Source organism: Gouania willdenowi, chromosome 17 (assembly GCF_900634775.1).
Source record: "Gouania willdenowi chromosome 17, fGouWil2.1, whole genome shotgun sequence".
In the NCBI taxonomy this organism is placed as follows: domain Eukaryota; kingdom Metazoa; phylum Chordata; class Actinopteri; order Blenniiformes; family Gobiesocidae; genus Gouania; species Gouania willdenowi.
In genome coordinates this window covers 27,099,733-27,120,821 of record NC_041060.1, presented here as the reverse complement: position 1 = coordinate 27,120,821, position 21,089 = coordinate 27,099,733, and the positions used below count along the sequence as shown (strand labels likewise).

Below are 21,089 nucleotides of genomic sequence, written 5' to 3'. Positions count from 1 at the left end.
TGGCTAAGGCGACGTGCCAGCACACGCGACACACACACACACACACAGAGCAGATTGGATGAATCAGCAGAGATGGTGAGCGTGGAGCAGTCTGATGAAAAGTTGTCATTTTTAAGGTGACGATACAAACACTACTTTAATTTAATTGTGGTCAAAGGCAAGAACGTGCATGTGAAGTGTTCATTATATCCAGGAGAGAAGACTTTGTTGACATCCGTTGTAAGCAACTCAAAATTAAGGAAGCACCTCATGACACACGCATCGAAAAAATGTGAATTATTTGACATAGAGCAACTTTTTTTTTTAATAGTAACGCAAATAGTTACTTTCCTTGGTAATGAGTAACTTTTATTATAGAGTAATTTAGTTACTAATGCAGTTACTTTTTTGAACAAGTAGTGAGTAACTATAACTATTTGCTTTTTTAAAGTAACGTTCCCAACACTGGTGATTAGCGGCTAATGCTATCCTAGCTCAGTGCTGACTTTCAAAGATGAAAACTACAGAGAGAACTTTTACCTGCTACTACCACTTCCTCGCTGATTCTCCTCCACGCCAAATCCTCCCTAGTCCGGTCCCGGTTATAAAGGTCGCGTCATACAGCTCCAGGTGGTCACACAGCTTCTACTCCATGGGTGAACAGACCCGTGTCCATGTTGATGACCTGACGTCATCAACAAAGACTCTGATTGGCTTTTGTCATGCGAAACAGTTGCAGGAGTTCAATATTGTCAACTCTTGCGAATGTGCGGATATGAGTAAAATCGGGAGCACGATCAACGCTCTTGATGTCCGGATTGGACCGCACTGCCGCACAGCAAAGATTTTGCATCTGGGACGCATCTATCCATTGACTTTGTATGTAATTTGGACGCACAGACATTTTGTGAAGCATCCGGTGTGAACACAGCACTATGTTCTATACTTGTTTTTTCATAGAATTCTTAGCGAAATGTTCAAGTCAGTCAAAGTGGGTATTTGGATCCATAAATAAGAGAAAGGGAGTACTTAAGCCAAAAAAAGTTTGAGAACCACCGTTCTAACACAATAAACATGAGTTATTTTGTATTTTAACCGTACATCACACAGGAAGTTGTACCCATAATAAGGAAGTAGCACCGTAGAAAAACTATGTGGACAAAATGGCAACTATGACAGCAATAGCTTTTTTAAAGGTATCTGTTTATAAATGCCTTCACGCGAGAAGGGAAGTGAAACTGTAAGATTATCAGTGTCACGCAAGTTGTCTGGGTGGCCACATAATTGCTGAATCCCTCGTCATTTGCAGCTCTAAATCAGGATATCAAAACCAACACATGCTTAAATGTCTTTAAAACAGCATGTTGACACTCCAGTTGAGTCTAAAAACCTTCCAAGTGATTCAAATAAATGTCTGAGGGAGGACTTAAATTGTTCTTGAGTCATGGTCCCCAAGCAATTTGACAGAGCTTGAGTAATTTTGATCTTAATCTTGCTAGAATTACATGAAGAATTCAACATTCCAGATGTTCAGATACGTGTTTCTTGCCAAATGTGCCATCTAAGCACAAATCAATGAAGTAAAGGATCATACGTTATATAAACGTCACACAAATCGTTGGCTCTTGCAGACAAACCATTGACATTACCTCAAATGAACATTGCTGGGTATATTTAGGACGCTGCCAGTCTATCCTGACTGCCGTGGTGGCTTTAACAGCCAACGTCTGTCTGTGTATCACTTGCTCTATGCAGCTACTCACACGAGACGGTTAGACAGAGCTGGATTTCACAGTGAGTCGCACAGAGAACACACACGCACAAAGGGAAAAGGAGCCAACCAGTGAAGAGAACATGGTCATAGGCAGAACGAATGAAAGATAGATAGAAAGACACACTGGTCCAAATTGTATTCTTAAACACCATGACGATAATATTTAATGCTACATTACACATGTATAGGAAAGCGTTCTCTCTTGTGGCCCATGATATTTCATCCAAGAGAAACATTGAAATTGTTTGCTGCATTACTTAGTCTCTACAGCATCTAAATTGTTAAAAGGCAACTTTTATACTGGAATCAAACCAACAACCTCTGCCAACTTGCAAGTGCAAGGCTGTCACTAAAAGTTAAGAGAGTTAGCCTCTCGTTACATGTACGTATGTGTTCAAATGCTCACGGTTGCAATAACAGCTGTTTATGTACCTATGCACTTTTTGGGTAGCTGACAAATATCCTTTTAGCCATAATCTAAAGCTTATGGATTGCTGTCTCTTAAAATGAGTCCTTTTTGAAAGATTGTGTTATTTTCTGCTAGCAATATGCAAATACTCAAGATTCATCTAAAAAAAATAGTGTAGCAAAATAGTTCAAAATCAGAAAGCTGGATGAGAAACTGAAGTTTGTTAACCCTCCTATTATCCTCAAATATTACTAACACGGTTTACCCTTTGGGTCAGTCTGACTCCAGTTGATATTTGCCTCCAGAAAATTATTTTTTAGAAAATTGTTGACCAAATGTTTGTGTCAAACACTTTGTTTATTTGTTGAACACATAAATAACCCCTTGACCTGTTCTATAGCACCACCATCAGGCCAAACTTTTAAAGTAGAATTAATTTATCTTAAATAGCTTTCATCCAAATCTCCTCAAATTTACTGACAACTTTAATGAGCACAAGAGTATGAACCCTATTAATTGTGGTGATGACATGACCTTTCCTGCAGCACCACCATCAGGTCAAACTTTTGGTTTTAGAGTTAGTTTGACTTGAAAATCTTTCATCAAAATCTTTTCTAATTTGGGGTTGAACATTCATGAATCTCACATAATGAACCATATTGATTGATGTTGGTCTTTCCATTTATGGAAGGGATTGTGTCCGCTGGAGGGCCAATGCTCCTCTATGTCACTTTTACTGTGAAAGAGCTGTTCAAAACCTCATTGACAGTAAACCTTTTCCTAGAAGACAACAGCTTGGGGTCAAATTGACCCCAGAACACCAATGCATGCAATATGTGTTTAGAACATTGAAAAAATATTGTCATGATAATGTTAGGCTTAATCATTAATTGTACCCATCAAATTAAGAAAAGTTGTGGTAAGGTACCGGCAGCAGAGGGGACAGACAGGCTTGAGAGCAGAATTCAGTTTAAACTTTTTCCATTTGTTTTTCATTTATTCGGTTCTGCTCACCCAGGTTTTTTTCCTTTGCAACTGAGGCTGGGCCTCCATTTATAGGCAGCTCTACCTGTAACCTCCCTAAGACAAACCAAACCCTATCTGAAACCTCCACCTCCAATGTTTTAAAAATCCATAACAAACAAAAATGACACAAACACCCCTGTACAGATGGTTTGTCCCAACACCAGCCCACCAAACACCCCTATTTACATGACTTGGTTTAGTCTGTCTGGTCTCCTGAGTGCTGCTGGCAAAATGGTGGTGAGTTAGCTGCTAACAAACAAACAAACACAGAAATGCTGGTAGGCCTTTCCCTTAGTGATGGTGAGATGAAGCTTCATGAGGCATCGTACCACTTGAGCCAATTGGTTCGAGAAAGGTTTGTATTATGTCAAAGCTTCATATGCACACAAAACCACCTTTATAAGCAGGCAGCTGTATCTTCACCACATACTGTAAATTGTGATGCATTGGTTTTGTGGCTCTTGGGAATGACTATGAATCGCAAAAATGTATGAATAATATATTTCTCCACATAAATAATCACAGGGATCAGTGTTTACATTTTCCCAAAAATGGTTCGAACGGGATTCGAACCCAGCCGGGGAGATGATGTATAGAACAGGGGCGATTTCATTCATAAATAACAATATATAACTATAAATATAAATAACTGAATTGTGAGACACAGAGGAAAGTAATCTTGTTTAATGCATACTGTACATCCATACTCATGCTCTCTCATCACTCTCGTAAATCTTCCAACTCTCTCCCCCTATAAACTTTATCTAAACTTTATCAAAACACTATCCAGAGTGTGGTGTCCAATCTATTTGAACTCTAACAAAACTCGGAATTAACTGCAACTCTAAATAAATAAAAACATACAGGTTTAACGGAGCCTGAGGGCTTATGATGCTGTCAAACCACCCGACAAACCCTGAACCGCTTCCTGAAGCAGTCACGTGGTACAGCCGGTGTAGTGTAAAATAATCCAACGCATGAAAGTTTCCTACGAGCACAAGCGTACTAATAGCAGAGTAAATAGTTACACGTATACACACAATATTTTGCTACCTATGATAAACCTATGATAGACCTTTGCTACTATGATAAACCCTAATTCTAAACCTAACCCGAACCTTAACCTTAACCCTAAAAATTGAATGCAAGATTCTTACTTTTTTCTAACATGATGGATGCGCAATGCGCAGTTTCCCAGGTGCGCATGCCCATTGTCGACCGTAGGAAACTTTCACGGTAGGGTTAGTTTACTAGTCATTGTTTTGGCTCCTACCCCAAATGAAGCAAGCCTCGATGCAAGCTTTTGCGGAAACGCCCCCTCCATTACTTGACACAAGCTTCACTGCCTCGGCACATCTTATAACATCACTACTTTTCCTGCACAGTGGAAGTTGTTTGACCTGTAGCATGGTTATAGAAGATGGTGAACAAGAATGATGAAACCAGTAACCAGAACATTGATAACAGACAATGAATGGAATGATGGCAGTAGCAGCAAGTCAACACAGATGTTAGGCTGCAGAGAACAGCAAACTCTGTAGTCTGAGCCCAAAAGTCATGAAATATGAAGCAAAAAATAATAAAGTCAACTAATATTTTTTGAATGATAAACATTCAATGTGGTCAAATTGGCCCCAAGGATAATATGAGGATTAAGTAACAATTAATTACCCTCATACTAAATAAATTGATTGTGACTTTGTGAAAAAGAAAACTGGTAACCTGAAATGAATGACTTGCTGCTGAGAGGGAGATAATAAGCTGGAAGTGGCAGGACAGCCAGTGATGACTTCACTCATGTGGCTCTGGGATGTGAACAAATGGAGCCTCGCTGTGTAATTAAGAGACACCCAGGCCTCACAAGGATATGCCAGGCAAATGGGAGAGAGCAGGCAGAAGGGGAAAGAGGGATTCAGAATGTAACCCTATTGTGTTTCATGGAGGGATTTGGACAGTGAGGCACTGGTCTTGTGGTCTGTCCAAAAGCTGTGCTTTAGGCTCTGGTTACAACACCTGCCCCCCGCCACCCTCACCCACTCAGCTATCACCCTCTCTCCCCTCCCCCAGTAAAATGAGATATCATACCACATTCATGCAATAAGTATAGGACCCCATAGATATGCACTTTCAGACATATGACGGGGTGCAGATTGCGGGTTTCTAATAGCAAGTGCCAATCGTGACCAGTTCGGTGATGTCATTACTGTTTATATTCATGTATTTATAAAGCAATGGTGAAAAGTAGGTGGCAGTGGTAGTGCAGGGCAGGGTTTCATCTCACGTAACTATGAAGCATGGTTCTTTGAATTGCCCAGTTAGGTCATTGATTTTTAACACATAGCAGTGTCATGACATGTCAAATGGTTGAAGCAGTTTCAGTTCAGCAGTTTCATGTTAGCTTGGCCTAGATAATCAGGTGAATTACTGTTTTTGTTCATCTTTTATAAAATATATGTAAATTCAGCATATTACCAGATGATCTTATACATTTGTGACCAATTGGTTACATTTATTTTTTTCATAACCTTTATTTATACAGTTCCATTGAGACAACAAGCTCTTATTTACAAGAGACCTGTTTTAGACAACATATTAGTAATTCAAAGCATAACATTTAAGAGTTAAAAACAGATGAGTTAAGTGCAAATACAAATATAATACTATTACTAATACAAATACTACTATTGAAATATGAATATGAAATATTTTTAAATCTATGGATACTTCTTGGTTTCGTGGTGCATTGTTTTAATCCAAATGATGTGTGAGCATATGTGCTATGGACATTATTTTCATGATTTGACGATTTATTTTTTTCTTGTATTTGGCCTATTTGTTTCATATTTGTTCGAGTGGAGTTGTAGTGTAACCTGGCAGGAGCCAGATTGATGTGTAGCCATCCCTCTAACTCGAGTTCTCCACATCAATCTGGGTCTTTGTCTGGCAAATCCTTTTGGAACCAGAGAGGGAAATGAACAGAATGCTTGAAACTGATTGGGCGAAGTGCCTGTCCACCATGATTTGTTTTAGCCAATCACATAACAGAGACGCTGCTATGGCTACAACAACAACAACAAGGCTCTGCTGGTGAAAACATACTTCTTTTCTGTCCAAAAATGCACAAAGCGCCTCTCGCTGTTGCTCTTTCAAAAAGGAAATGCTGGATTCTTCTAAAAGTGAGTTTATAGCAGCTTCCACACGTTCATCCTCCTGCGTCGGCATCCTTCTGTTTTGATTCGGAGCAATGTTAATAGCGGTAGCCCAGCTAGTTCCTCTCCCCGCAACTGCGCATGTGTCAGTTTTTCTTTGACGCTTCTGCCTTCGTCACACCTGGATATCTTGCCCTAAACCACAACACTGCCTCATGTTTGGTTCGAACCGATTTGAATTGCTTACGAAGGATAAGGGCTGGAGCAGCACAAGATGGATTCTGGTGTTTGTGAACACCAGGAAAATCCATCTTGCAGGCAAGGTTAGTTGTAGTGTGGTTAATTCCTTAAGAAAGTTAGAGATATGCTAAACGTAGCCATAGCTTCCGGTACTATCGGTTTTTTTCCGGACCTTTTCTACGTAAGCGTAATACGCCTGTGTCTTTACCGTGTCTTCCTTCTGCTAATGTGGGTTTGAATCACACTTTTGTCATACAGTATATATTTTTTCATTTTTTAAAAATGAACATATCTGACAAAAATAAACATTTTAGGGTATTTCCTGGGTTAGAGTTAGAGTTAGGGTTAAGGTTAAGGTTAGGGTAAGGTTTTTAATTCCTTTCTCGATTCATCCCCGTAAAGCAATCCTTCAACCACTCTGGTGTAGGAATGAAAAGGCAATGCATGGGCAACATCAGTTATCATACTCCAAAATCAGTCAAGGCCTCGATGTGCCTTCTTCTCACTCCTACCTTTTTCGCTTCGTCTCCTGTTTTGTCTTTTTTTCCACTCCCACCTTTTTCATTTCCCCTCCTGTTTCTTATTCCACATAAAACCGAGTGGGAGTGACAGGGGCCAGATCTAGGGTTAGGGTCAGGGCTGGGGCCTCGCCCGTTTAGGGTTAGGGATAGGGCTGAAATAAAAGGGGTAGCAAAAAATAAATATGAGCTAAAATACAACTGATGGAACTTTAAGTCACGTGGTGCACCTATCACGTGACCTAAATTGGCCAATGAGGGCGCTGCGTATGCATAGAGTGGCAGTTTATGGATAAGTTTAATGTATCCATTTCCTTAATGACCAATGTTTAGTACTTTAATACATTTTCTAGTTTAGACTTGTGGATTTGCTGTTATTGTCTGTGGCTCTAGATTTCCTCTGTGGGTTTCCTGACACTCCCTGACCTGTCATTATACATGTGTGTGATTGTGTAATTAGGTCATTCCACCCTCTCCACAGGTGTTTTGCCTACCCACGACTGATTACAAACAGGTGTCTGTTCACGTGTGGTTTTCCTGTCAGTAGTTTCAGGTTAGATTAAACTTCTGTTCGAGGGCAATTCTTTTTTTTATTTTCATTGCATTTATGTAAATGAATGAACATGTAAAATCAAGATTGGAAACATTCCTGTATTAATTTTAAAACCTGATTAAATTCACATCACGGATACATTCTAATCATTCTTGTAGGATTCCTTACACCTTTCCTTCCTGAAATGTGAGTATATTTAGTAACCGTTTAGTTATTTTAATATTCTTTTTAGGAAAGTAAGACAGAGTGAGAAGGAGTTGGAAAAAACTGATAACAATTGGATGAAGACGAAGATGAAAGAGACTTAATAGTCCTCCTTGGGCTGTTTGTCCCTGGAGGATTGTCTTCACGTAGGAGGTTAAAGGTTATATAGGTATAGGAGATTGTCTCGTAAATAATTCCTTTATATTGAAAAACTACAATCCTTCCTGCAATATGTTTTGGTCATTGATGTACAAAAAAATGTCAATTTCAAAGTTGTCTATCTCTGTTTGACTTTTTTAGATGTGGATCTGTTGGTTTGCAAGCACCAGGGTCCATCCTGTTGTACTCGGAAGATGGAGGAGAGCTACCGTTTGGCTGTAAAAAGGGAAACCCTTCACAACATTCACTCATACAGCTATGAGCTCGAACAGCTCATCTCTGGTCACTCCGATGCCTTCCAGGGTAAGTTCTTCTGCTGGGATTTGTTGGGGCTGACTTGAGACACATGGTGGACAAGTGAGAAGTGGTTCCTAGGACAATACATGACACAGTTACTTTAATAATCTGTACATACAATGTGAAAAAAAAATGAAAATTTTTTTTTGAATTAGGCATTTTTTAAAGATACAGTGTCACTGAAGAGTCATGTAATCTGTAAAGGCCCTCAGTCAGTGAACATCATTACCTCCTTTTGCTTTGATATATTTCTGATAGTGTTTAATATAAATTATATTTTAGTCAAATTAAATATGTTATATTATATAGTTTATAATCTGATCTTATTTATTTTGATTATTTCCATATATACTTACCTCCTTTAGCCTTTATTCATGTTTTCTCTAAGAGAGGTACATATTGTAGTTAATATGTAGCATTTATTGATTGTTTACACAGCAGATGTTAAATGTGATTCTATTTAATCCCTTCTGACCACCAGAGGTGGTGCATAAAGCACTGGATGATCATCCTTGCGCATACGCAGGGCGAGAATTAAATGACAACAAAGTCCCATGTGACCTCCCGGTGGCTCACGCGAGTCTATATAGTCAGTCCCTTTTCACCTTCTCGCGCACAGGTAGGATGTGTGTGGTTGTGAGCGTTTTGAGCAAACTCCACCAACTTTGCTGTGCTGTTTGTTGCTGGTGGCCCTGAGACTAGTAAGGTCAGAGCTACGAGCTTTCTCGCCCTGAAAGGGCTGCACAAGCAGCGTTCTCAGCTTTTCTTCATCACCATTGTGTGTATTGTTCATCAACTGGCGAGTTGTTTATTGTTGTTTTTCGCCGTTGCTTTTGCTATCGGTAGTTTTGTGTTAATATAGCCCACCTTTGTTGTGTGCTACTTACTTTGTTTAAAAAAAAAAAAAAAAAAAAAATACAGGCATTGCCGTAATACTGCGTTGGTGTTGATTACAGCTGCTTCAGCTTGTTATCAGTTTTTGCCACGTTATTTTTTTTGTTTTTTTTTACAGATTCAATGCTGTCTTCCTTGATTCATTGACCGTTTTTATCGGCTGTTATCTGTGAGCCTGTCACAACTTGCAAGTAACGTTTTCTGCTCGACCCGGGTTGTGGCCCCGTGCTTAAACATTCTAGAGTCACTAGTGGCGTTTTCTGCTCGACCTGACTCTAGCTCGCCCTATTGTCTGCACGGTACCATGTTGGAACAGCTGTGCTGCAGACTCTGCTTGGCCTCGCTCCAACTGGAGGATGGCCATGATTTGTGCCCCTCCTGCATTGGTGTGGACCATCTGCGGGATGCCCTCACCAGCACTACCTGCCCTAATTGCATGATGATGCCACACTGTGAAGGTTGATTGCCTGGCTGCATTCGAGGACTTTCCGGATTGGTGCACCACATCTACTGGGGTAACTGAGGGACGGCCAACGACACACAAACGCACTCCCTCAGAGACCCAGTCTCGTCCGAGGAAGAAGCAGAGGAAGGAGGACTCGGTAGGCAGGTTGGACAACCTCTCATTGGAGCTAGCTCAAATGAAGGCTCTGCTTCAAAACCTTCAATCTAACGTGGGACGAAATGTGGTGGTTCCACAGGGACACGAAGTGGCCTCTCAGGAGGATGTGATGTCCGTGGCCGTGTCTGACACCCAGTTTCGGGAGGAGCACGATGTGCTGAGCTCTCGAGCTTCAGAGTCCGGTTCTCATAATTCTACGGGCTCTCCTGGCACGGGAGATGAGCCTGTGGCTGTAGCCATTAAGACCGCCCTCATTCGCTTAGGGTTGGATGTGCCACATGCACAACAGGCCCAGTCCAGCGCGTTCTTTCGGCGCCAACTGACCGCTACGTATTTTGCTGTTCCTCCTTCAGAGGAATATGTGAAGGAGCCACACACGTGTTGGACAGATACCTAGCTATTTTCAGAGAGCACAAGGGATGGGCGAGCTTTAGCAGCAATGCAAGATGCCAATAAATTTGGCCTGGGACAGATGCCGGTAGTCGAACTAGCTATTGCATCCCTTATTGTACTACCAGAGGAGACCCTGCGACCAAATGCGAGGTGCCCGAGGCTACAGATGACCTGTTGTGTAAGGTGTACGATATGGGTGCACCACGGGGCGTATTGGGAACTCTCTCTCTCACCTCATGTTAGGTCTTGCGGCATCACTGGAGGGTGGTGCTGTCGACCAGCCCACACAGGGCTTGATGGATGCGTCCATACAGCCGTTTGCCCTAATGTCAAGGGAGCTGGGGCGTTTGATGTCTACCCTGGTGCAGACTCGACGCCAAGTTTGTCTGGCGCAGTCCCCACTTTCAGAGTCTAGTCGACGAACATTACGGAGTGTGCCGGTAGTTCCTGGGGAGATGTTTGGGTCCGCTGCTCTGGAGGCCCAGGCGAATCGCACAAGGCAACAGTTAGGGGACTTAAGAGGCGTCCCCCTCCTCATGGGAGTTCGGGAGCTACCTCTTCATCTTCACGGAGGTACTCCTCTGCTCCATCGAATCCGTTGCCTGAGTCTCGTTGCCAGGATCACAGACCAGCCCCAGAGAGGAGGTCACAGGGTTCAACTCTGCCCCCACGCCCTTTACGGTCTGGGCAGTTTTACCGGCGACCCCCCCAAGTCCTCCAGAGGACGGGAGTCACGCAGTTGAGGCACTTTGGCCGGCGGGTGGATATTTTACCCCGGGTCAACTCAGGTTCTGGGTTGCCCACACCCCAGACGTTTGGGTACATGCCACACTATCCAAGGGGTACCGCATTCAGTTCCTCTGCCGGCCTCTCGTTCACGGCCGGGTCAGACTTACCGTCATTCACGACCCGGTCAGGGCACAATCACTGTCGGCAGAAATAGGCACCTTACTAGCCAAGGGTGTTATTGTGCCAGTGGACCCCCTGCTCAATCCAGGGGTTTTTTACTCTAGATATTTCCTCGTCCCGAAGAAAACGGGCGACTTGTGCCCAGTTCTAGACCTTTGAGGTCTGAACGCATTTTTAAAAGTTCTTCAGTTCAGAATGCTGCGTGTGCCGCAGGTCCTCCGGGCAATATCACCAGGAGACTGCTTCACGACGATCGATTTGAAGGACTCTTATTTTCATGTTCCAATTGCACCTCAACATTCTCGGTTCCTTCGGTTTGCTTTTCAAGGGAGGCATTATCAGTTCCGAGTCCTTCCCTTCAGACTCTCCCTGTCTCCTCGAGTGTTCTCCAGATGCATTGCTGCAGCTCTGTCCCCCCTGCAAGTTAGGGGGCTCAAAATATTGCCCTATCTGGACGATTGGCTAATATGCGCCCCGTCTCACGAAGAAGCCATTCGGGACACACAAGTTGTGCTCGACCATGCAGCCTCTCTAGGCTTGCGTGTCAACATGGAGAAGAGCAACTTGGTCCTTAACACAGGTGACCATTTTTATCCGGATGGTTTTGGATTCCCAAACCATGAACGCATACCCCTCACCTCGGCGAGAATGCTGACGGCTCCGGGGTGACACTCTGGCCTAATGCCTCTTTTCTCCCCAAGGTACTTACTACTACTACCACTGTGCACCCACTCCAGCTGGCGCACTTTGGGTCCACAGTTTCACCCGAGTCTCTGTGTCCTGTTCGTGCTCTTGAATTATATATACAAGCCACAGCGGGGGTACGCAAATCCGACAGCTTGTTTGTCTGCTATGCTGGTCCTCGCTTGGGTCGGACCCTGTCGAAACAGCGTCTTGCCCATTGGGTTGTAGACGTAATTGAACGGGCCTATCGCTCACAGGATCATTCTCTACCGGATGGTGTGAGGTGCCACTCGACTCGTGGTTTGACCACCTCATGGGCGGCATTGACTGGTGTTCCCCTTGTGAAGCAGCTTCATGGACGTCTGGATCAACTTTCTTGAGGTTCTACAGGGTGAACATGGTGGTGTCTCACCCACTGGAGGGAGTCCGTCGGCAACATTCATCTGTGTCATAAGGTAGGCTGGTTCTATTGTCAGCTTTTTCTCAAATTCCATGGGATTTTGATGATATGTGTCATCCAGTGCTTTATGCACCGCCTCTGGCGGTCAGAAGAGATGAAATAGAATGAAAAGTTACTTAGGTAACTACGGTTCTATGAATCCCGGATGACCGCCAGAGCGTCCAGTCCCTCGGAATCGCCTGCTTGTGAGAAGTTTTGAGGGACTGAGCTTCCAGTGTCACGTGACTATATAGACTAGCGTGAGCCACCGGGAGGTCACATGTGACTTTGTTCTCATTTAATTCTTGACCTGCGTATGCGCAAGGATGATCATCCAGTGCTTTATGCACCGCCTCTGGCGGTCATCCGGGATTCATAGAACTGTAGTTACCTACGTAACTTTTCGTTATGATTATTAATAGAGATGCAACGAAATGAAAATTTGTGGCCGAAGCCGAATAAAATATAAATGCTTGGCCGAATACGATTTTTAAGTTTTTCACTATTTTTTAATAGTGCATAAATAGCCTAGAATACATTTTTTGACATGTTTTTTAAAGAAAGTAAGTGTTTATTGAATATTTGCTTTTCAAATAAAGCACAACAAAATTGGCAGGTGATGGCACCTAACACGCCTCCTAGAATGTGAGCTCCTCCCTCTCCAACTATCTTACAGTGAAAACAACACTGCTGTTTAATATAGAATATATATTATACTTTATTGCCATATATGTGAATGCAAACTGCTCTACTGGATGCCCAAACTGCACTACTTTTGGTGCTGCCAATTGTGTAGGGAGTCACTGCTTGGAGCCACGGACCCGTTGTTTACACACATCAGCTTTTAGCACTCTGTGCTAATGCTACACCAGCCTATGCAGCAAGACCCTACATCGCTTGTGAACTGAGGAGGAAACAATGGGGATGTTTACGGATTTGTGGCTTAGCACTAACAATGGACTCGGTTGTGGAATTGGACAACTTCCAACTTTTACGTGGTGACGGAGAACGAAAAGGAGAGAGTCTGTGGAAAGGAGGAGCACTGCCCAATGTTTGATTGCGTCACACGCTACTATTCGGCCTTGCTTTTAATTCACTCTACCGAAGATCGATACATCCCTAATTATTAACATTTTCTTGTACTTTTTATGTTATTTTACATTGTTGATGTATTATTTTATAATGAGAGCATCCAAAGATGGAAAATTTCAAGACCTATAAAGGAGTATTAATAGGATTTTACCAATTCATTATTAATATGAAATGAAAACATGCAAATATAATCATGATAATCACAACATTGCAATTACTTATCTGACAATAATCATACCATGGAAATCTATAATTGTGACATCCCTACTTAGCCTACAAAGTTGCTGAACTCACCGTAGACTAAATGGTGCTAGTGATATCTGAGTTGAGGAACCAAAATGAAAAATTGTAGTGGTACTATTGATACTGTTTTACTCGTGTGACACATGGGCCTTGACTGATGCCCTGAGACAATAGTTTGCCTGATTAACATCTGGCATATCTTTGGATACTGATCCATGAGACCCATGAAAAGTTTGTAAAGGATGCTAAATACCAAGAACCTCAAGAGCAGCTTTGTTGTTGCAAAAGCTTGAGAATCTTTTGAGGAACCATGGCCATGAGTGTGCTTGATCATTTGCTGTCAGTACTGGTAAGGTGGAATAGAAGTACCACATCGGCAGATGATGCTAATCTCAACCTCACTTAGTAATCTTTAAAATTGCAAGTCATCTGGACAGAATATTTTATTGTATCACACTTTTTCCTACAAATAATACACCTTTTTGGCTTTAATTTTTCTTGACTTTATAAGAAAAAAAAATGTTTCCTTCTTACCTCATGGCTAAATTGAAATTGTGCATAAAGACCAGGTGATGCATACATTTAGAAAAAGCCAAGATGGAAAACAACAATGGAATATTAATTGACGCGGACGTGTGATCGTGCTGAAAAATGATGACGTCTTGCCGTCTGTTTTCAAGGCCATGTAAGGACGTGTTGCTGTCTGGATGTCTTGCACGGAATGTGAAGTAGCAAGTGTCTCATACAGTGCATGAAGTAATGAGGATTTTTGTGCTCGTAGCCTTGGAGCTTTTTTCAGACGAGTTGATGAGTGAGTGACCTCCTTTTCTTATTGCAGCTCTATCCAGTTATACCATCACCTCACCACAGAATCCTATCTGGTTAGCAAGATTAAATGCCTGGGTGTTAATATGGTTATTTGCCAAAATTCCAACATTTTCTGTACATCTGTCTTTTCATCAACCAGTCAATATAAAGATAATTTTGTTTTTGTTTCAGTTGTGTAGACTTGGTTAGGCTAGCCAAAAGGATAAACCCTTTAGAGCGGAGATGGTGTGTGAGGGATTTTGTCTTCATGTATGCATGTTTTGTTTGGCTCGCCTTTGTTTTGACAGCCTTATAAGTCCTACTGTGCTTTGTTGTTCAGGGTGTTGCCATGTCAAAAGGATGACCCAATAAGGGTCATCCTTTTGTGTATGTGCTGAGTTTTATGGGACCTAAAAATCCCATTTGATCTGTAAAACTGAGCAAGTTTCATGTTGTCCTCGTTATTATGCAATTGCAAGGCCTTTACATTACAGGAATAATGCATCTAACTACTTTTGTTTCTCTTTATACATTTCACCATGATAAGTCAGAATCAATGATCTCTTTTCTCATATATTGCACTGAGAGACTTTGGTAATTCATGTCGCAATTGATAGGTAATCAGAGCATGATTGCAGAACCCAGTCTTGAACAGCCCAGTTTAGAGAGCTCCTATCAAAGGCTATATCTCATTAGCATGTTAGCATCTACCCAATCAGATCTGGCGTTATTGGACTTGTAGAAAACATTACCATCGCTTGCATTGCTGACCATGATATGCAGTATTTGAGAGGTTTTAAAACCATAGATTAAATGCACTGTAACTTAAGATCGCATTTCACTACCTGAGTAGTCTCACAGTTTTTGACACTGCAAGCTACACTGATGACAGATGCCTCGTAAGGTCTTAGCTTTAAGGTGAAGGGTACCAAGTTCAGTGCAGAGACACGTATGTACATAGAGATTGAACTGCCAGTTTTCATATTGGAAGACAGCCTGTTCAACCAGCAGAACCACTGCTTTCCAGTATTTGTTGGTGAATTATGCCACATTTTCCACTGGCGGTATCAGCTCTACTCGGCTCATTTCTACTCTCTTTTTGTGCGTTTCCACTGGGAAAAAGTGTCTCCTCCATGGCACCTGGTGCTGCTTTTTTTAGTACCTCCTTTGTTGAGGTTCCAAAAAAAGCAGCCCTGGTCTGAAAATATGACGTAGGCACAAAGCAGACACTGATTGGTTCAGAGAATCATCACAGCAAAGAGTCATCAACTCACGCACAAAGAGGAAGCATTTGGCCACCATTGATTTTTTTTGGCGATCTTGTGAGGATGGCAGCAAAAAAGTGCAATATGTGGAGTCTGGCAGTTTTGCTTGTCAGGTTGGTGTTCAATGGAAATGCTCTGGAATAACAGTATTGGGTCCCGAAAGCGAGCCGTGTAGAGCCGATACCGCCAATAGAAACGTGCCATTAGTAAACCAAGAAGTTATCTGAGCCAGCTCTGCCTATTCCAGTAAGGAGCAAAATCTGTGCACAGATTGATGAATGGAGCTAAAGTGTGGCACGTATCTGCAGGCAGAAGAATGTGAGGAGCAGGTGCGATAGATGAGTAAGATAGGAAGCTGGATTAAAAGTCAACATATAGTTGACGTATCTGATTACAAGTCATTGATATGAGGGGTTTCCTGGCTCACTGCTAAATAACATGATACGTGTCTATATGTTTTCAATAAGGGTGTTAAAGAAATGTATACAGGCACATTTCAATGATTTAGCACATCTTGGTTGGTGCATATATGTGCAACCAAAAATATATGAGCATGTGCGATATTCAACACCCTCCTTAGTCAGCATGACCACATCAAGTTTAAAGTGTTCCTCGCTGAAGACAAATGTTTTGGGCACACAGTGACATAGTGGTTAGCATGTCCGCCTCACAGTCCTGGGTTCAAGCCCTGGAGTGGACACTTGGGTCCTTTCTGTTTGGAGTTTGCATGATGTTTTTCCTGTTCCTCCCAGATAGGCACCAGCAGACACCAGCGACCCTGAAAAAGAGAAGGTGGTTCAGAAAATGGATGGATGGATGGATGTTTTCTCCTGGCCCATATAGCACACCATCATCAATAAAAGTACCTTAAACAGTTTGTGTGGCTGTGAGCTACAACAAAACAGGTGCCTATCCTCAATGAGGTGATATAATTAGCTAATATTCATAGTAATTCAGCTTTTGTGTCATTTCCTTATCCTAGACCAGACATCTTCTGAAAAGATTTATTGTTTAGGATAAACATCTTTCTTGACTTTTCATGAACAGCCAGATTTATCCTGGGTGGCTAACTGCCTTCAGGCAATTGCCTCTGTTAATCAATGGTGGGGATTTATGTGTGTTTGTCATTACATTTGAGGTTGGCACACTATTTTTGTTGTATGTGTTTGCAGTAATAAAAATTCACTCAGCAGCTGTTCATTCTCCATTCCATTTCCGTTCCGTCAGGTAAAGGTTTGTGTGTCTGTGATCTTTCTGTGATGATGGAAGTTCTCTCCACTCAGTTTCCCTATGATCTCCTCAGCCCACCCTCTCTCAGATCATCTTGTTTGTCCTTTCACTTCCAGACGTTGCATAGTGTTCTCAGCTGATGTTTTGACCGACAGGGTTATTACTCTGGAGGCTGAAGCCTGGACACTAGATGACATTGAACGGCACCATGAGCTCATGCTAGAATTAGGAAGGATATCCGGAATCCATCCCTACTTGTCTTATTCAATCATGCTGGGTGGAGAAGAAGAGTGTTTATTGACTTAATAGAGGAGCAAATGCATTGCGTAAAAGCGCGTGTGTATTCTTTGCATGTTTGTGTTGTAACTAGGCCTTTTTAGTCTCCTGAGTAGATGTGAGACATTTTGGCAGGATGCTTTTAATCAGTCTGGAGAACTGTAGATCACTGGGGAAAAGAAGGAAAGAACAAAGGAAATGAGGGAGGAGTGAAGCAAAGGCCTAAAGCCTCATAAAGGCACGTATATCGCTTCCCTCATTAGCTCTGCTTTTTAACTTCTCCTCTGACCTCAGCATAGCATGTAAAACACATAAGTGTAGAACACTAAACTGAGAAAGGAAAATTGAGATTACATTTGGGCCTGTGGTCAAAGTGTAAGACCAGTGAAAGTATGCATGGGTGTGTGAGAAGTGCTATAGTCAATCAGTTTTTGTTTTGCTGCGTGTCTGCACTGATCCTGATTTATCACCTGCCTCAGTGGGTTATAGTCAGTCTGTTGCCCAATGTTTTTCTGGACTAGCAATTTACCAAGAGCGCTCATGGACATTGACCAAATGAAGGTCCACGTTTTCCCCACAAACTCATTGTTTTTCCATGTACTGTAATGATTTTCTGACAATGTTTAAAAAACAAAAACTATTCAAAATTTTGCCAAGCTGCCAGTTTGAACAAAGCCTCAGTAGTCAGACTGCAATGAGGCTGATGTCCAGAAAAATTCTTGGTTCTCAGACAAAGTCCCATCCCTCACAAACTGTTTCTTGTCCAAAAGAATTTGGCGGTGTCCCTAGAGAAGTGTCTGTCTGGCTTTCTGATAGGATTCCTACTCCTCTGCAGCTGATTGGTCCAGCTTTGCTTTTTCCCGTGTCCTGTCTGACACTGCTGAACCCGTGCTTCACTGATAGATCCCCCAAGTCATGAATGTCTCATGCGTGTCTACATGTGGGTGTATACACATGTCAATCTCTCCATGCACACGATCCCTATAGCAGCTGCTCATCAAATGTACTTTCAGAAAAGGCCAGAAAAGCTTCTAAAGGTCAAAGACTTTGGATTTACTTTTATTTTACTGACAAAAATGAATGATGGCAGATTTAAACAACAGGAAACTGTTATGACACATTAGGGAATATTGGTATGAAGCCCAGGGACAAAGGGTGTGAACATGCACTCGACAGTGAACTTTAAAACCATTAATGGAATAAAATTCTAAAACACATTGCTACTCTTTTATGAATCTTCATTTCCTCAGCTCAGTGTAGGTTGGAGTTGGCTTTCCTTCGCTCATCTCCCACTACCGGTCTCACTTCATCACTCCCACATTCAAGACAATGTATTTTTCTCATGACATCCTCTAATAGACACTCCCCTGCCTCTCCTTCTTGGTCCGCAAGTCTTTGGCTCCTTGTGTACCATTCCAGAGTCCCTACGGAACAAGTAGGATAACGATTATTCAGTCATTCATTCTTTGGAAGGGAGTTAAAATAAATCTTTCTAAAAAATGATGAATGTATAACCAGAATGTTTCTGACGAAAAAAAGCCTTGCCCTGTCTCACTGACCAATGATGGATGATACACCAATCAGCCAAGGGTGATCACTTTTTGTTTTTGTGGCAGCCCATTTTTCTTTCTCTATCAGAACCAGCAAAATGTTATATTATAAATCATAATATATCATACCACATTTTGTGGTCTAGGGAACGCAATATCAACTGTTTTTATCAACTGTAATGCTTCATGGTCAAAATAGACTTAACCACTACTTAGGTTATTCCAAAGTGCATTGCATTATCATACACACACACACACACACACACACACACACACACACACACACACACACACACACACACCTTCTTGAGGTTCAATTTCTTGCCGAATAACACCTCTGATTTAGAAGACAACCCACTCCACCACCAGAATAATGTTGAGTTAATGTCTTGTAAATTATCATCAAACTGACAAAGCTTAAAGGTCAAATATCATGCAAATCAACTTTTTAGAGTTTTTAACCTTGTGACAATGTTAATTCCTTATGAAAAATACGCCCAAAGTATTATTGGGATTCTTTTTTGCATCTCTGAGAAATCCTCAATAATCCTGCTCTCTGAGCTGCTTCTCTGCCCTCTTCTGAAAAAACGAGCGGTTCAAATGCTCGCGATGACACTGGCATTCTGAACTGTCCTCTCCAGGAAGTGACTGCTGCTGGTGCTGCCCCTCCACAGTGAACATACATGCCCATTCTCTCTGCTGCTAGAGGCATGCGAGCGGCCGAAGAACTTCTGTCTGGATAGTCATTGTCCTTTCCATTGTCCATTGTCTACACAGCAAAAAGACACAGTCTTTGTTTTTGTACCAAGTGATAATGTCTGGTAACTGAAAATGCGTGTTCGACTGCGAAAGTCCTTGGAATTTGTTCAAACTTCCTAAAGAAGAGTCTACTCGTTAAACGTGGTTGGTATTTATCTCTGGGAGCACGCGACACACCATCCAGCATCCGTTAGTCTGTGACCGTCACTTTACAGAAGACTGCTTGGTGAACCTTTGCCAGTTCCAAAGTGGATTGTTCAGTAAATTATGTCTTCAAACCGGACCGATTCTGTGTCAAAAACGTAAGGTTCCACAGAACGCTCCTCCATCTCTGGAACTGTTTACAAAGTTTGGTGGATGTGCCTGTTGCCCATGCTGCCGGGGCTCTAGGGCTAGGTCATGAAATGGGTGGCACTCACACGGGGAGAGATGGCTCTCCCAGAAATCGTGCGTCTCAAGTTCCAGGTTGGAAAAAAAATAAGTCACATTTCTAAATAAATTAGTATTTTAGTTTGCAAAATGTAGTTAATTTTGGAAGGTCTTGATATAGCATGATATAGGATCTTTAAAGTACTGTATGTATTTTTTATTTATATTACATTATTTCAAAAATAATTGGTGTCATACTGCTTATGATAGCACAAGGGTTTCAGCTGTAACTAATAGTACATTTCTGTCTTTACTGCAATCAATCCAGACATGACTGTACAGACAATAAATATATTGTAGACATGTTAAATAGAAACAGGGGCAGCACCTGCCATAAAAAGTCTGAAATTCCTAATTAGAGTCCCTTTCATCTTAAATTTGTTCCACACTTCTAAGCTCCATAATAGGTCTGTTTATAATTATCCATCGGTTAACCAACAGACATTTGCCTGTCTCAGAAGGAGAAAATAAAATTTATGGTCAAATCATATTACATTTCAAGCTATGCCTATTTCCAACTTATTGCTTTAAAAAAATTTTTCACATGATTCCTGTTTAGAGTTGCAGGGTTCATGATTTGGTAAATGAAATCATTAACTGGCATTGCCAGTTGCTTACTTTTTCAGCCGGATTTGATTTGTAATGGCGTCCACGCTACATGCTAGAAATACAATATCGTCATTGCTGTATCATATTTATTGTTAAATCTGATTTGGATTATTAAATGATCTCATGAAAGATATGAAATTAATACAGAAAATTTATCATTGGACTTACAGTGTGTACACAATAATAATGATCCAAACAATACCTGATTAAAGCTTTAAAGGGATCCTCCACTGTTTTTACAAATCTGGCCTAAAATCTTTGAAATGTACTTATTATAATATATATATATATATATATATTAACAAAACACATTATTATGCATCATATCAATTTCATTGCCTTTTAAAAATAAGACTACTTTACAGTTTAGGAGCCTATGTTCCACCATCTTGAAATCACATGATTGATGACATCACAGAGCCCCATTGCCTGTAAACGGCCATTGTTTGGTGAAAATTCCAACTTGTGTTACTTTTGGTTGCTCTAAAAAAAACAGAAAAGGGTAAAGATGCCCATGTAACCCTCTTGTTTACCGAAATAGGTGAAAAACAGTTGTGACCCGAAAAAAATCTGTGACCGT

General features: G+C 41.6%; 1 protein-coding gene across 5 annotated transcripts in view; it reads left to right on the top strand.

The window, feature by feature from the left end:
• The window catches only part of LOC114478897 (glypican-5-like), a 162,411-nt gene that overhangs the window by 11,494 nt on the left and 129,828 nt on the right, over positions 1 to 21,089 (top strand). For all 5 annotated transcript variants that reach the window (XR_003675921.1, XM_028472237.1, XM_028472236.1 and 2 more), the window contains exon 2: positions 8,153 to 8,314. Coding sequence is in view for 4 of the 5 variants with exons in the window: in XM_028472237.1 (XP_028328038.1) it covers positions 8,153 to 8,314 (162 nt within the window). In the remaining variant the exon portion in view is untranslated. The remainder of the gene's footprint in view (positions 1 to 8,152; positions 8,315 to 21,089) is intronic.